We start from the raw sequence: 18,034 nt of genomic DNA on the forward strand, positions 1-18,034 counted from the left end.
AAAATATTTTGACATTTACTGACAGCACGTGTAAAACTTTTCTTTCTTTCTATTTCCCATTACTTCCCAGCAAATCACGATTATTGAATCTCTAATAATTGAAAAAAACCGTAGAACGTTTTTAGGTAAGAAAGGAATGAACACTAGAGTTTCGGTTAGAAAAATCAATTGGAGCTTAAGAATATCATAGGACCTTTAACTTAAATCTTGAGTAGCCATGATGGCTGATTAAACCGCGGTTTTCAGGGTAATATCGCTCTAAATTAATAAAGGTAATGTAGCCTCTAGCTGGCTTGCAGAGTAATAAATAAAATTTATTTCACGAATTTAGAAAGATTTTGTTTAAATATTTCAGAGTTTCTTTACGATGTCTCTTTTAATACCATGTTTCCACCAAAACTTTCAGTTGATTAGATTACAGTTATATCGTTGTTCAGTACTTTGATAAAGTCACAAGTTTTAAATTTTGAGATTTTAAATTAGAGACAATATTTGTGACTTGAGGCGATTTTGCAATTCAGTACGTCACAAAAATCTCTCAATTGAAAATAAGCAGATCTAATCAACTGTTTCATTTCGTTATTTAGAGATGTGTATAAACATGTCGATAACAAATATTTAATTTTTTATAACGCAGTCAAAAAGCATATATAATTACCAATAAAAATTAATAATTATAGCTGAACTTTCAGTATATTCTAAATGGAAAACAATATTTCTCATTAGTGGTGTGCGACCTGCTTTATATCAAGGGACAAATTTGAGACAATACTTTGTGACTGAAGACTAGGAACTGTATTGTGAATAATAACTGATCACAAATTGAAACTTTAAAATGTCTCAAATAGTGACTAAATCTTTTTACAAAATTGCGCTATAAATATAATCTAATCAGTTCATATTTTTAGTTGGAACCTCGTATAACAATAACGATTTGATCACTGAACACTGTAGTTACACGTTTAAAAACCCGTTTCCAAGGTGGTCACACGAATATCTCGATAAAATAGATGAAAATTGAAATTCATGGCAAACAAATTGTTAATTAATAATAAGGGGGATTCTCTTGCTCTTGCAAGATTGCACGATGACACAAAATGCAAAAATCCTATACCGAAATATGCAAGGCCAAGTGAGCACCCATTGCAGACTCTAGTGAACGGCTGATTCGGTCATTTTATTGAGGATGACTATTGTGAATTAGCGCACCTTCAGCATTCATTCTTAACAAAAAACTGTAACAAATTTTTATAATTTAAGTAAAAATTATAAAACCTATTTAAAACCTACCTTCCTCAGCAATTTAACGGCAAAATATGTCTTTATGTAAAATGACAACTAAAACAGGATTGCAATTATATTTTTGCGTGACATTGCACGCAAATATGCATGGGTTTTGGTCTGACATATTTTACAGCCATTGCAAATAATTTTCTGCGTATGTTTGTTGTTGTGCCGGTGCATCAAGAGGAAATATATGCAATTCTTGCACCGTGCTAGGGTTTTGCAAGAGCAAGAGAATACCCCTATTAATTTTGACATTATGGATACAAAAACTTCTTTCTTAAGAGGAGGTACGCTTCGTATCCACACAACCTTCTATAATTCAATCTTGCTCTGTATTGAGTTAGGGGGTTTCCTAAAGTGTGAACAAATTTTATATTTGTTACTAGCAAGCAAAGTATGTGGTTTCTATTTAATTCATTTTACGAACATATTTAATAATTTTAGTAACAGGCAAACATTCAAACGCTGCAATTGAGTTTGTTTTGAATTTCAATTGTCAAAATTTTCCTTTATATTTCGCACAGCAAATTTTAAAATTTGGTTACATCATAGTATATTTTTACACCTCAACTTAATACAAAAAAATTGGTACCGTTTGACACACAGAAAATTCTGGGAGATGGAAGTATTTTGGACAATTGTTGTGGTATATTCGAATGATGAAATTTTAACAACTTTAAAGAACACACATTGAAGGTGCACACAGAAACAAATTGAAGAGATCTTTCGCTCTTACAAGGTACAAGACGGACTCGCCGTGCTTCAAAAAAATAACCCTGGTTGGACCAACAGCTGGGAGTACTCAGTTCTTTCGCGTTGAATTCCTTTTTGCGTTGGCGGTTGGCGCTTAAAAAAAAAATAACCCTGGCCAATCCATACGGACTTATCAATATAATGAAAATTCTGAAATATTTTACATGACTCATCACAATACATTTTGTATTGACGGCATAATCTTCCTTTTTTTCTTATTTTTATTCCATTACAAAATATGGTAACACAAATATTTTGTTTGTTTGTAACAATTTTCTTATTGTATGAATAAATGGATTTCAACTAAAGTTTAATATGGAAATAAAGTTATTTTTGCACTATTTAATATACAATAAATGGTTAGAAACGAATTAGTGAAAGGTTAGTGGGTGTAAAAGTTAAAAATATAAGTATAAAATTCATTATAAATCGGAGAAACACGTATATTAAATAGTTGAATTTTTGAACTTTAAATGCAAATTTCTCTAAAACCATAAGACAGCGACAACTATATATATATACACATTCTAGATCTGGAGAACCTCCTCTATCCGCTATTATAAATCACAGCCAAACAAGCTAATAGCTTAACATGCTGTTCAAATAAAATATGCCTATTGATTATTTTTGTTCGTGGTTAAACGTATGCAACCAACGACATAGTTTGTGCAAACTGAGAAACTTTTTATTGTATATAAAGATATTGACAGTTTAAACCAAGTATAAATATATTCTTGATTACAACCTTGTAGATTAATGTGAGTTGTTCGTGAATTATACTTAAACAGCAAATCGAAATTAGACGTCGGACATCGTCACCAATTTTCATTGTGTTGAAAATTGCTACAAAATTTTAAAGAGTTTATTGCTAGAAAATCGTGTCTAATATTCATAGGCAAGTGTATAATTTTAAAAATATATTCAGGATTTGAATTTTCTGGATTATAGTGCTCTCTGATGTATATTTCTGTCGAATAAAAATCAAGTTTTCGATATTCATAATTTGTGACAATTTTGTGCTCTGAATGAAGATAAGTAGCAGAAAAAACACACTTCTTGCATTGGTGAGCGAATTGTAGGAATTGCAGCCATTTCTTTTAGGATATTCTCCGTTGTGGATTCCTTTCATAAATTTAATGTGTATGAGTACTCGTTAATCGTGGTAATATGAATATGTATATTTAGATTTATTGTGGTTAGGTTTTTTTTATTAAAAAGCCCCGTTTATCTACCTATCTACGCGAGAATGAAAACTATAGGTTCAATTTAGAAAATAATATGAGCAAATTTTAGAATTGCATCTCCTGAGATTGGATGTTCTCCAGATTAAGAAAATATATACATATGGTTACCGTTGTCTTACGGGTTTCGAGATATTTGCATTAAAATTTTAAAAATTAAACTATTAAAAGTGCGTGTTTCTTTGATTCATAATGGATTTTACACTTAAATTTTTAACTTTTCCACTTAGACTTCACTAAATCTTTTGTACATATTTATTTCCGATTAAATAGTGCGAAATAATTTTAATTCAATATTTCAAATTGGTTCAATTCTTTTCATTCACACAATAATAAAGATATAAATAAAAGGGTTTATTCTAACAAATAACGAACTACCTATCAAAAATCAAGAGTAAAAGCATTGTATGTTCATTTGAGGAAAATAATATCTTTCAAGAAAGAACTAATATTTGGATTAAAAATATATATATTTTACAATTGTATTAAACTTCTTTCCAAACTCTCTGAATACATACAACAAATATGAGTAATTTAGGACTATGTATCATAGTATTAACATATTAATCCAGCTTTAGAACCTGTACAGTGTACAGATTATATAGTTTAACAAAACTTCCATTAACGCGTTCACTGTTAAGTATAAAAATTACTAAAATACCAAATGTTACAATTGAACAGATTTGTTTAGTCACATTTTCAAACCTAACTCTAATATGAAATTAATGTGTAAAACTAAACACGGTAGTAGGAAGTGAAAAATAAATTCACATAACCACGAATATGATTAAATATTATCCGAGCGTTTTTCTCAACATTAATTATTTAGTATCTAAGGCAAAGTTGCGAAGTTTTGCAATTCAATATGCTTAAGCTTAAACTTCAGAATAGGAATTCGGGAAGAAATGGTTCAAGATCCTGATTTTGCTTCTTTTCTATAAGCTATTCGAGATGTAGATATTTTAATATAACGAAATATTAATATTCCGATAAATGCATGGCTTTTGTACACCAAACTGTGTGATTAGCTATTTTAATTTGATAATCAAGTTTCCACATGATTTGGCTGGAAAAATTTCAGTTTAGTTCAGTAGAAAAAAAACTGTATAGGTCGCAGAATTGTGACTGACGATGACTGCAAATAGCCAGCAGCATTATTTTCCTAAAATAGCAGATAATCATTATCCACACCAAGAACTGTCAGCTCTGCAGCATTTCTTAAAATTATTTGAGGTATGCTTTCTGTCACTAGAGAGAGAAACTGCAACTCGTTATCATTTTTCCGATAATTCTTGGGTGAATGAGATTGATTCAAGGTAATAACAGTTCCTTCATTTTTTCATTTTTTTTTTCAGTTTTTTTGCGACTATTTGTATAAAAAATATAGCAAAACCATTAGCGCAATTAATATTGAACGTGTGGCATTTTCCCCTCAATCCTCACGATGCAAATATCACAATAAATATTGAACGTGTGACAGAGGCCTAAAGGATCCACCACCACAAATACCTTTACATATATATTTCTCTTATATATATGTTTAGATATTGAAGTGTGTGTATATAATTATATACACAGTAACGTACAAGTTGCCAGGTGTTTTTACAGTTTTAACTACCTGCTTATAAGTCAATAAGTGTTCTATACTAGCCTGTATTCCTCACATAGTGACGTTTTGTAAAATGTATAAGGATTTTTTCTCAATTATTTTAAAACATCTTAATATATGTACAATAGAAATAAACAAAAAAAATTCATATCTTTTTTAGTTTTATCACCTGTGGCAATACATAATAATAATAACTTCTATACAGAATAAATTTGAAAAGTGAAAATCTACGCTCTCGAGCAAACTATTGTCAGTAAAAATGGCTTGTGCAACACTTAAGCGAACACTAGACTGGGAAGCACTAAATCAGCGTCCTACAAAACGTAGACGTTGCAATCCTCTTGGGCAAACCACCGGAAACGGATCATCACCATCGCGCTCATCTGTGGCATCTACTTTATATGATAATGTGCAGAGTCCTAGTGGAAGCCGTATTTCCAAAGAACCACAGCCTAATCCATTCACAGAGACCAATTTAACAAAAATATCACCAGGTAAGTATAATATATAAAATATGTCATTTATATTTGATGCTTTAAGATTTCTTATAGAACATGAACCATGGTACAATAAATCATTTAATAATAACAAACTGAGATTATATTTAGAAATATTTTTTCAATTTATGAGCGTATTTTTTTTTTCTTTTTTTTTTAAGATAAAATTGCTCAGGATATCCGTGATGAAATTAAACGACTGCACCGTTGTAAACGTCTTCAATTCCCATCGTCTAACGTAGATGGTATGCAACAGGACTCAGAATCGAGCGGTTCCGAAATGGGTGCCGATAGTCCACGTCGTCCTGACACCCCACCGAGTTTGGTGCGTAATCCAGAGAAAGCGCTTTTTACATTCAAGCAAGTTCAATTAATATGCGAACGTATGCTTAAGGAGAGAGAAGACGAGATACGTGAAAATTATAATGCTGTGCTGACTACAAAGCTCGCCGAACAGTATGATGCTTTCGTAAAATTCACTTATGACCAGATACAAAGGCGCTATGAAGCCACACCAAGCTGTGAGTAGAAATTTCCATTTATACTATATCCATTCAAAATTAAATACTTTAGTATCTGATAGTGAACAGTAAAATTGTTTATTATATTTTTTGTATATTTATGACTATTCTTGCAACGCGTATGCACATTATGAATTCGTAGACTAATGTATTTAAAGTCAGGATCAATGATGCTAATTTTTTTTTTATTTTGTTCACTTTTATTATTGCTTGATTATTTTGAACGAAAAAATTTGAAGTTTTTTACTTCAAGTCTGAATCTGAAAAGGTCAGTATTTTTTGCTGAATATTCAAAGTAAGAAATAATTGTTGATGAGTGCAACATTTGGTACACCACACTCCATTTACAATTTTTATTGCAAGCTAGATATTTGTTACAACAACATTTATTATAAACATATGTCGAAACCTGTGTGGATCTCCTCGATTTTAATTTATTACTCTTTCTAGTGTATAATATAATTATTTGAAAACCCAAATGAAAACATAATCGTTTGAAAGTCGTTATACCGTAAAATGTTTTTCAAATATTGGAGTGAACCAACGAATTATTTATTCAACATTCTTTTTTTGTCGCGTCAGATAATTTTTTCGTTTGCTGGATTAATTTTTTTTTCTAATTTTTTGTTTGCAGCTGCTTGTTATTTAAATAATTAATAAAAAGCTGCGGTTTATAATTATGTCTAAATAATACATTATTCATTAATTATGTTCTTTTATATATTTTTTTCAGATCTTTCATAATCGGACCTCAAGCGCACTGCATTACTAGTCGCTAAGATTTCATCGCGTATATACAACACTTTCTGTATTTATGCATTTTGTTGGAGAAACAATAATATAAAACTGAAATTCTCATCATAACTTAAAACATTAACTTAAATAAAAGCACTGAATGCGAATAAGATGAAAAGATAAATATAAAAAGATCATTATAACAATCGCCTAAAGGATAAAAATATTCAACTTTTCATATATTCTGGCATATTTTAATTTCTGCTCAAACATATAAGTTTTTTTGTCATAGTCGAAATAAAATATACATTTAAGTAAATTAGCATCTTAGTAACATAATTTCTAATGTTCTGTAAAAATCTATTGCGAACTTCAAACTGTACTTTATTTTCAACTATGACTTGGCCTTCCAACTAAACAAATTTAATAAACTTTCCTCAAGACACTGCATTAATTACGATTCAATATTTTTAACACATACATACATATGTAGATATCGTTCAATATTTGAAAGCGTATGTATATTTGGTTGATTTTGAGAATGAACTAATTTTTCATTTGTAGAGTTTGTTATACAATTTTAATAAGACTTTATTGAGGAATAATTCATGCTATAACTGAATGGTATGGGATAAAAGCTAAACTATTCCTGTCGGAGTGTGATTGCTTTTGATTCAATGCCTTCTGCTATATATAGTATATTAAAATATATATATATGTATGTATTTATATTATATACATAATATAAATATATATATAATAATATAAATATAGTTGCAAATGACAATTGAGTAAAATTACTGAAATTAACATCTAATTATTCACTTGCCACTCGCTTTCTTATCAGAAAAATTCTTCATTTTTGTTAAGAGAAAAAATTAAAACACTATATAATTTTTTAAACTAATACATCCACAGCAGAGAAAAAGCGCATACTTTGAAATTGATATAACAAATAAACAAAACAAACAACAATTAAAAACCTCAGCATCAGTAAAAACAAATAATATTTACACAAACAACTATATGTTAATATATACTTAGTATAGAACAGATATTAGGTTAATGAAATTGAATTGATAAGATTATTATTTTAATAATAATGAAGTGAATATAAGAGCATACTGGAATTTTGAAATTGTACTTTTAAAAGATAATATCCCCTTTGGGTAAGTACTATTGACACAGAGTTTGTAACACACAGAAGAAAATTTCGGATACCCTATAAAATGTATATATGTGACCTGGTCTGCGGAAAGGGGGGTTAGGTGTCAAGAAAAAGGAGAACAATTAATGAGATAACGAGAAACAGACGATTATTTTTAACAGCTTTTCCCAGAAATCTAGTTTTCGCACGTTAGCTCCCTTTTCGTAGACCAGGTCACATATATAGTATAGTTGCGTCCAACTAATGACATGCTCCTGTAAATATTTTGCACCAATTTGTAAACTATTGAGGTCAAATTCAATTTCCAGAAAAATGAAATTATTATTGAGAATTTGATAAAAGCACTCAAGCACCTAAATACCAACTTGAGTATATTATACTCTTGCAACATACTGCTACAGAATGTAATAGTTTTGTTTACCATCACCTAACCACCACGCCCACAAAATGCCATTAAACGAAAACCTTTATATAACAGCTAAGCAATAAATTAAGATAAAAAACTGAAATTGGACATAAGGATCGCAGTAGCAAGGGGCTTTTGTGGGCTAAATATTTTGATAAAGCGGAGGTAGCTCCGCCCCCTTATAGGTTTACTGTATATAGTATATCTCTTAAACCATTAAGGCTAAAATAACAAAATTCGTTCAAGATAAATCCTAAAGAAACGCCGACCGAAGTGTGAAAATTAATGAAATCGGATCATAACATCGATCCCTCCCATATAACGGTACAGAGACATAAAATTTTACAGCCGAGTTGGTATGATAAGTGTTAAGGGCGGTAATGTGCATGAGTGGTTTAAGCGATTCCAAGAAGGTCGTGAGGACCCCTGTGACGATCAGAAGTCGGTCGTCTTCAGAAGTCAAAAATAAAGACAATGCTTATTTGTTTTTACGATTCCGAGGGTATTGTACACCGAGAGTTCGTCCCACCTGGCCAAACGATTAATGCTGTGTTTTACCTTGGTGTTATGAAGCGTCTTTTGTCACGCATTCGTCGTGCTCGACCACAATACCGTGAGGCAGGGTCCTGGCGCCTGTTGCACGATAATGCGCCATGTCATCGGTCGACGCTTGTCACTGATTTTTTGACAAAAAACTCCATATTAACCATTAATCACTCACCTGATCTGGCACCCTGTGATTTTTACCTATTTGGAAAACTTCATTTGCCCATGAAAGGACACTGGTTTCAGGACATTTCAGCTATCCAAAAGGCGACGACCGATATTTTCAAGAGCATTCCGAAAAATGACTAAAACACTCATTTGAAATGCTAATTGACCGGGCTAAACGCTGTATCGAAGCATAAGGAAACTATTTTGAATAAAAAGATATAACTTTTGAAAAATATTAATTTTTTGTTTTTTTTTTTTTAACAGTCCTGTTTCTTTTGTGACTGACCTTGTATATTTGAACATCACAAATTTTTAGGATACAAAATCTTTGATATTCTGCCTTTGAGAAGCAATTGCCCGATGCATATCGCATGTGCATTTGTCCGACGGCGGGCAGGATGCAGATCGCAATTTCTATCGGAAGCAAAAAATTCAAACAGATTCTTATTTTTTAATAATTCATCTCCTGGTAAGCCGACATATTGACCTAGTGATCGTAAGAAAATACCAGATTTAATTGATTTTGCTGTAATCAAAAAATATAGATAAATCGCACATAAGAGCTGATACATGTACTGATCTATCTTCTGATCACTCTCCTGTACTAATAAAGTTATGTGAACAACCCATATTCGTTAATCCAAAAATGGGTCTAACTTCTTATAAAACAAATTGGCTAAAATATAAAAAATACTTCAGTAGCCACATTAATATTGAGTACAAAATAAATACAGGAAGAGATCTTGACGAAAGCATAAGAGAAGTCAATGATATAATAACCAGCGCAGCTGTCTTAGCAACACTAAACAAAAGCTATAAGACGCTTGGTTGCAGAAAAATCTCTAATAGAGAAATAGAAATGCTTGTAAATGGGAAAAGGCGTGCAAGACGTGAATGGCAGATAAATCGTTCCCCTTCCACTCAGCTTCAATTAAAATCTGCTGTACGTAAATTAAAAAAGCGCTTAAACGTGAGGATGAAATGAACACCGAAATGTATATATATAAAGAAGCTGTGTCCAAATTCAAACAAGCAAAATTCCCTTTGGAAAGCCCAAAAGTCCATGAAGCCACCAACTGACTCCGACATGCCTATACGAGACTTGGGTGGAAATTGGGCTCGAAGTGACGAGGAATAGGCTAATTGCTTTGCAAATCACCTAGAAAAGGTATTTCAACCCAATTTGCCAAAGAACAACTTTAAGCTGTCAATCTTACCCAACACAGCTAAAAAGTCGCTCGAGTCACCTTCTGAAATTATTGGTATCATCAAAGAACTTAATCCAAAAAAGTCGCCGGGACATGATAAAATTTCCCCAAAAATGCTAATTGAGTTACTAATTATTGCTGTAGAGGTGCTCTCTTTGCTCTTCAATGCAATTCTTAGTTTCGGATACTATCCAATTTCATGGAAAAAGTCGAAGATTATCTTGATAGATAAACTTGGGAAAGACTTAACACAGCCGTCTTCATACAGACCAATCAGTTTTCTACCCTGTCTTTCAAAAGTATTTGAAAAAGTATTACTATCAAAGATGTCTCCTTTCCTCCACGAAAATAATACAATACCTATGCATCAATTCGGATTTCGTGCGAAACATGGCACAATAGAGCAAGTAAATAGAATTTCTAACGAGATAAGGAAAGCATTTGAGCACGGGGAGTACTGTTCAGCAATATTTCCAGATGTAGCTCAGGCGTTTGATAAGGTGTGGCACGAAGGTCTTTTATATAAGATTAAAAAAATTCTACCTTTAGAATTGTATAAAATATTGGAGTCTTATCAAAAAAATAGAAAATTTATGGTAAAAGTGGGAGATTTCATATCTGATGAACGACAGATAAGGGCTGGTGTACCACAGGGCATGGTTTTAGGCCCAACACTATAAATCATATATACAGCAGATCTTCCAACAGCTAATAATGTATTAACGTCAACTTTTGCGGACGACACAGCTATAGTGAGCCGTAACAAATGCCACATTTTAGCATCAAGAATATTAGCGGAGCATTTAAGTTCTGTCGAAGAATGGCTAGCGAACTGTCGTATAAATGCGAATGAACAGTAAAAATAAACAATATTTTAGTACCCCAAGCGAACGAAGTAACATATCTTGGTATTCACCAAGATAGAAAGCTCACGTGGAGAAAACACATCTCTAGTAAAATAACATGTATGAAGATTAGAGCTGCAAATTTAAATTGGCTTTTAAATTAAAACTCCAAACTTAGCCTAGATAACAAAGTGCTTTTATATAATGCGGTCATAAAGCCGATTTGGATGTATGGCATTCAACTGTGGGTACTACCTGTGCAACTAATATTGATGTAATGCAAAGGTTCCAATCGAAAATGCTTAGGACAATTACGTGTTCACCATGGTACATGCGTAACGAAAATATCCATAAAGACCTTGGTATTTCTATGATAAAGAAAGAAGTAGAAGATAGCAGAATTAAATATATATCTAAATTCCGAGATCACCCAAACCCTTTGGCTAATGCTCAAACACGACTTAGAAGAAGAGATATGCCTGCGTATTAAAGAGCGACGTATCACCATCACTTGCTTGAGCCTGTCTAGTTTTTAAATAGATTTAAGATTTTATAAGTTATTGTTAGGCTTTAAGAAAAAGCAGATCCAATAAATAAAATAATTTTGAAAAAAAAATCTTCTAGTTAAACTAAGAAAATTTCAAAACAAGTGAAAAATTAAAACAAAAATAAAAAAAAAAAATGGTTTTTGCCCAAAAAAAATTACTTTATGTTTAAAAATGTGTTCAAACTTGACTTTTCTTAGTTTTTTTTAGTTAAAATAGAAGATAATTTAATGCCAAAGATAATAAATTTTGCCCCAATTCCATACGACGTTTAGGTTTTTATTTATCCTGCCCGCCAATTAAGAAAAATCGTTAAAATGAAAAACCGAGAAATCGCGCGTCAAAGCTTTCGCTTTCTGCCCAAGCGCTAATATATCTGCTAGACGCTGGGTCACTATTTCCGGGACAGTGGGCGTGGCACCGCCCTCTTTTAGGTGACGTGTGATATCATGATTAGGCATGTGATATTCTTTTGACACTATGTGCGAAAATTAAACTACAACCACGCCAGAATTTTTAATTCCATTTGATTTTTGATTTTTTCACTTTCCAATACAAAAATCAAGAAACATTAATATAACGAAGGCAAAACCAGCTTTGAAATCGACGAAGAGGTGGTGTGTGACGATCCTCTTTTCACCGGTCTTTTCCAAGATTTGGCGAATGGTGAGTATCTGGTCAGTAGTTGACTTTTCAGGCCTGAAGACACACTGATAACATCCATTCTGTTTGTTGATCTTTCACACAATACACTCAATAGAACTTTATATGCGATGCTAAGGAGGCTTATCCCACGATAGTTGGCAGAGATTGTCGTGTCTTCCTTGTTGTGGACTGTAACCATTGGATTCCAATCGCATGCTTTCTTTCGACCATATTTTACAAAGAAGTTGATGCATGTTCCTGATCGATTCTTCGTCGCCGTATTTGAATAGCTGGGCCGACAATCCATCGGCCTTCGCCACATTGTGGTTCTTCAGATGGGTAATTGCAATTCGAATCTCTTCAAGGTCGGGTAATGGAACGTCTGCTCCGTAGTCATCCATTGGGGAATCGGGTTCACCAACTCCTGGTGTTATGCTTCCTTTGCCATTCAGCAGTCTGAAAAAGTGTTTCCTACATAATTTCAGTAGCTCTGGGCATCAGTCAGTAGATCACCTCCTAGGCTTTTACTGAGGTCTTGAAACCTTCTGTTAGTCTCTTTTTTTGTCTGCAAAAGCGTCTCGCCTCCCTCTTCAACTCTGTGGTCGATTGTAACGTTGCGAGGTGGGCAGTCTATTTTTTCTCCACTGCGACACGGCACTCCTCATCGTATCAGATGTTCTCTTGCCTTTCCCGAAAGCCAATGGTTTTCACATCGTGTCAGGGACAGCTTTCATAGGTGCGCTCCAAACGTTCATAGAAGACATCTTTGATCACAATGTCCTTCTCTTCCGGCGGAGCGTAGGCGCAAATCAGTAATATGTTTAAGAACTTCGCTTTGATGCGGATTGTGGCTAGTCGTTCATCCACCGGGGTGAATGCCACCACGAATCCCAATTTGCGCTCCTTTATCAAGGGACCGGACATTCCAATTGCATGGACGTCATCAAAAGGGGGTCTCTCATCCGAGGCTGTTTTCCTCTTTTCATTGGTAGGTGCTTTTTACGTGACGGATCCAAAACCCAGCGAACAAACCTGGAGAGGGATGTTTCGCTTTCTCACTTTGGCTCGCTTTCAAACGGATGTTCTTTGGCTAAGACCGGAAAAGAAAAAAAATCGTTTCTGGCCACTTCCAAGTAAATGGCGGATCGCTCATGGTAAGGACAGCATTTTTATTAAAAGGCAAAGTTGAATGGATTTACCAGCAAGACAATGCACCGATTCATGTAGATCCATAACACGAAGAAGACAAAGGCGTTCTTTAACTGACATAAAATTGTATTGCTGGAGTGGCCTGCCTTAAGACCATATTTGAGTCTGATCGAGAATCTGTGGGAGATTCTTTCAGAAAAAATTGATATGTAATTTTGTGGTTTAATTTTTAGTTATTTTAATATTAAGAAAAAATTTAACATTCTCTCATTGCTCTCTTTAAAAATAATTAAAGTTGAAATTGCACATACAATTATTCGACCGGGGAACATATGTAACTGCCAAGAGGAATTAAAGTATCCGGTATTGGGCAAAATGTAAACGCACTAGCTCTAGATAAAATGTGATTTCGAGAAGCAGAACTGTTTGGAAGGATTTCCAGGCATAAGCCACTGCTCACTGAGTGCAATAAAGAAAATCGTTTTGAGTTCGCTTTAGAATACCGCCACTTGACAACAAGTTAATAAAAAAGTTACTGTTTTCGGACGAATCTAAGGTAAACAGAGTGTGTTTAGATAGGATAACGAAAACAGTTGGATCCTAGATACACTACTCCAACGCTGAAGCATTGAGGCAGCAATATAATGCTTTAGGGTGCAATGCCATGACGTGGCATTGGGCCTATATTCAATATTGATGGACAAATGAACTAATTTTAGTAACTATCGATTATAAATGATGTTATGGTGCAATTTACTAACGCTAAAACGCCCGTAACATGGGTCGGGTTATCAATATCATCGGCATACGCCAGCAGCTATACACTCTTATAAAAGATTGTACCTGCTCGATTAAGTTTTGCAGCTCGAATTATTTTCTCCTGTCTGAAACCTCGTTTGGTATCGAACGGCTCGGAGAGGTCCTTCCCGATCCTGACGGAGCTTTTTATTGTTGCTCAATGTCAGTTTACACAGCCGTATTAGTTTTGCGGGGATACCAAATTCGGACATCGCGGCAAAAAGGCAGCTGTTTTTCGTGCTGTCGAAAGCAGCTTTGAAATCGACGAAGAGGTGGTGTGTGTCGATTCTTCTTTCACGGGTCTTTTCCAAGATTTGGCGCATGGTGCATACCTGGTCGGTTGTTGATTTGCCAGGTCTAAAGCCACACTGATAAGGTCCAATCAGTTTGCTGACGGTGGGCTTTAATCTTTCACACAATACGCTCGATAGAACCTTATACGCAATGTTAAGGAGGCTTATCCCACGGTAGTTGGCGCAGATTGTGGGGTCTCCTTTTTTTATGGATTGGGCATAGCACACTTAAATTCCAATCGTTGGACATGCTTTCGTCCGACCATATTTTACAAAGCACCTGATGCCTGCTCCTTATCAGTTCTTCGCCGCCGTGTTTAAATAGCTCGGCCGGCAATCCATCGGCCCCCGCCGCATTGTTGTTCTTCAGACGGGTAATTGCTATTCGAATTTCTTCATGGTCGGGCAATGGAACGTCTGCTCCATAGTCATCGATTAAGGAATCGGGTTCGCCTTCTCCTGGCGTTGTACCTTCACTGGAGAAGTGTTCCCTCCATAATTTTAGTATGCTTTGGGCTCGATCACTAGATCTACAAGAGTATGCTCCGGTTTTGAAACCTTCTGTTAGCTGCCGCCTTTTTTCGTCGAATTTTCGTGAATTATCCCTGTCGGCCAGCTTGTCAAGCTCTTCATACTCACACATTTAGGTCTCTTCCCTTTTCTGTCTGTAAATGCGTCTCGCTTTCCTCTTCAACTTTCGGTATCTATCCCATCCCGCACGTGTTGTGGTCGTTCGTAACGTTGCGAGGTAGGCAGTCTGTTTTCTCTTCGCTGCGTCACGGCACTCCTCGTCATACCAGCTGTTCTTTTGCGTTTTCTGTCCAGTGAATGATAGTACTCGGCGACGGAGTCTCTCTCCCACCACGAATCCCACACCAAACTTGCGCTCCTTTATATGGCCACTGTAGTAAATGCCACAAGGACCAACTCGTCTCAGTCCTTGTCCCGTCCATCGCATTTCTTGGACGGCGGTGATGTCAGCCTTTATTTTCACGAGGACATCAACCAGCTGGGCAGCGGCACCTTCCCAATTAAGGGACCGGCCATTCCAGGTGTGCATGCCCTTATTTCGTTTGCCATGGTCGTCATCAAAAGAGGGGTCTCTCATCCGAGGCTGGTTGTTATTTTTCATTGGGGGTGTTTTTTTACGTGGCGGGTCGCAAACCCAGCGCACAATCCTATGTAGAGGATGTTTCGCCTTCTCACTTTAGCTAGCCTTCAAACGGATGTTCTTAGGCTACCCAGAGGATATTTGGTCAAAGACCGGAAGTCGTGAGCTGATTGAGCCTTATGTAAAGGAATCGTTTCTCCCAAGTGAATGACGATCAGAGAACTTTCCTCACTTGCTACACATGACGCCATATATAACCCTATATCTATCTCGATTAGTTTTAGGTGATACGTACAACCGTTAGGTGAACAAAACTATTATACTCTGTAGCAACAGGTTGCAAGAATATAAAAATCAACATATTATTGCTTGATCTTATATCTATTGCACGCAACTGTAAAAGACAAACTGATTCGATTTATACATACATATGTATATACTTCTGTATATAAAAGATCGTAGACTCACTTAGTTTCGTTACTAAAATTCTGTGGTTAAATTAATTATGTCGTAAATGATAAAAACATCAACCAGGATATATACATACATATGTATATATTAGAAGTTTGAAATTTTTATTTTACGTAAATGGGGCCGCGTGTGGTATTGATCAGATTTTTTGCATTTGATGTCACGTTTCACATAAGGTAAATCGGATGTTTGAAAAACCTTATATGAGGTACATTAGGGCTGCGGGAAGTATTCAACATATTTTATCCATTTAGGCACAAGAATACACTATTATTAGAGAGAGATGCTTTGTAAGTTGGATTAAGATAAAGCAGATATTGACCGATATTATGGTACAAGAATGTCAAAATTATTTTATGCACAAAATTTGGTTGAAATTGGCCGAGTATTACCTAAGATATTTATAGGATTTCACCTAAAGGTCAATAATTGTAATTTATTTCTGAAATATGTTGGTGAACCTTGACGACTTAAAAAAAAATTAAACCATTTCTATCTTTCTTTACTGCGATTACATACACCACATACCAGTTTTGTATTTTCATTTGGAGCTAATTGGAGTAATAGCACCTTTTCTGCCAATCAATGTCTAGTTTAATAATTTTTTACTCTAGTTAAGCAAACACCGAAACTTCAACTACCAATCATTTAAAATACGATCATATATGTATGTAGATATAATTTTTTGTTTTTCTTCTTTCACGTTTTCATGTGGCGAAGTGTGCAGAATATGGGAAAATGCTATGAAATATGCGATATAGGTCTACATCGCAGTTCTTCAACATTTTCCAATGCAATAGTAGGTAACTTCTTGTCTTTTGACTTTTGCTTCTGTCCCCCAATGCACTGCCAGTGAGCAAGTTCACCTTTGAACTTCAAACGTTACACGACGTTGTCATTGTACAAAAGGCCTTTGAATCTATCTACCAAGCAGTCAATAAGATTTTCCATTTCTTTGGTTTTCAAAGCACATACTTTTCCAGAAGCAGCAAACTCAGTTTAAGTCCATCCAATATTTCTTTAGAAAAGAGCATCTTCAAATCTTCGCCGATTGTATCCAACAGAGGAATGTACACTGAGACCCTGTAGTATTCTTAGCAAGTTCTCAAGCAAAAATTTTCGTGTTTTGTTTGTCGGCCGCAGATTATTGATTCTTCTTCGCCAACTTTCTGTTCTGCTGCCATTTTTTTCGTTTTGAGAAATATCCCCTATTTTCCCTCTTTGAATCTGCCACTGGTTTTAATCTTTCGATAAAATGATACGCTCGATAGAACCTTATATGCGATGTTGAGGAGGCTGGATCTGGTAGTTTGCGCAGATTGTGAGGTCTTCCCTTTTGGACCCGTCGGTCTTCTTCATGATCAGGCAATGGAACGGCCACTTTAGCGTCCCTGCGTGTTTCCTCCATAATTTTAATATGCTCTGGGCATCAGTCACTAGATCACCTCGGGGGGTTCTACAAGAGCATGCTCCGGTCTTGAAACCTTCTGTTAGCCGCCGCATCATTTCATAGAATTTTCGAGCATTACCCCTGTCGGCCAGCTTATCAAGCACGCCATACTCACGCGTTTCGGCCTCTTTCTTTATCTGTCTGCAAATGCGTCTAGCTTCCCTCTTCAACTCTCGGTATCTATCTCATCCTGCTGTCTATTTCTCTCTACTGCGGCGCGACACTTCTTATCGTACCAGCTGTTATTTTACCTTCTCCGAAAACCAATGGTTTCATTTGCAGCTCTTCGTAAGAAACTTTAAATGTCGTCCCACAGTTTCGTTATAACGCGTTGCCGATGAGTGCATGAGAGCAGGAGTGCAAGTCGAGTAGAAAATCGTTCGGCTGTCTGTTGAGATTGCAGCTTTTCGACGTCGAACCTTCCTTGTGCGTTTTTTGCTGCACAGAGGCGGGTGTGTATCTTGGCTGCAACAAGATAGTGGTCCAAGTCAATGCTAGGACCTCGGAGCGTGCGTACGTCTAAAACGCTGGAGACTGATTGATCTGGTTGGTGGCCTTTCGATCCGAAGACAGCTTGATGAATTTGTC

At 35.2% G+C, this 18,034-nt stretch overlaps 1 protein-coding gene across 2 annotated transcripts; it reads left to right on the forward strand.

The window, feature by feature from the left end:
* Positions 1 to 2,819: 2,819 nt before the first annotated feature.
* LOC126762097 (akirin) lies at positions 2,820 to 7,773 on the forward strand. 2 transcript variants are annotated; one of them, XM_050478606.1, is made up of 4 exons: positions 2,820 to 2,935; positions 5,096 to 5,384; positions 5,549 to 5,908; positions 6,642 to 7,773. In XM_050478606.1, exons 2-4 carry the CDS (start codon positions 5,150 to 5,152, stop codon positions 6,650 to 6,652), a joined length of 606 nt encoding a protein of 201 aa, XP_050334563.1. In that variant the 5' UTR covers positions 2,820 to 2,935; positions 5,096 to 5,149; the 3' UTR covers positions 6,653 to 7,773. The 2 variants fall into 2 exon arrangements, with proteins under 2 accessions (XP_050334563.1, XP_050334562.1); XM_050478605.1 differs by lacking the exon at positions 2,820 to 2,935 and adding an exon at positions 2,989 to 3,104 and having other exon boundaries at positions 5,051 to 5,384.
* Positions 7,774 to 18,034: the final 10,261 nt, after the last annotated feature.

Source organism: Bactrocera neohumeralis, chromosome 6, assembly GCF_024586455.1.
Source record: "Bactrocera neohumeralis isolate Rockhampton chromosome 6, APGP_CSIRO_Bneo_wtdbg2-racon-allhic-juicebox.fasta_v2, whole genome shotgun sequence".
Taxonomy (NCBI): domain Eukaryota; kingdom Metazoa; phylum Arthropoda; class Insecta; order Diptera; family Tephritidae; genus Bactrocera; species Bactrocera neohumeralis.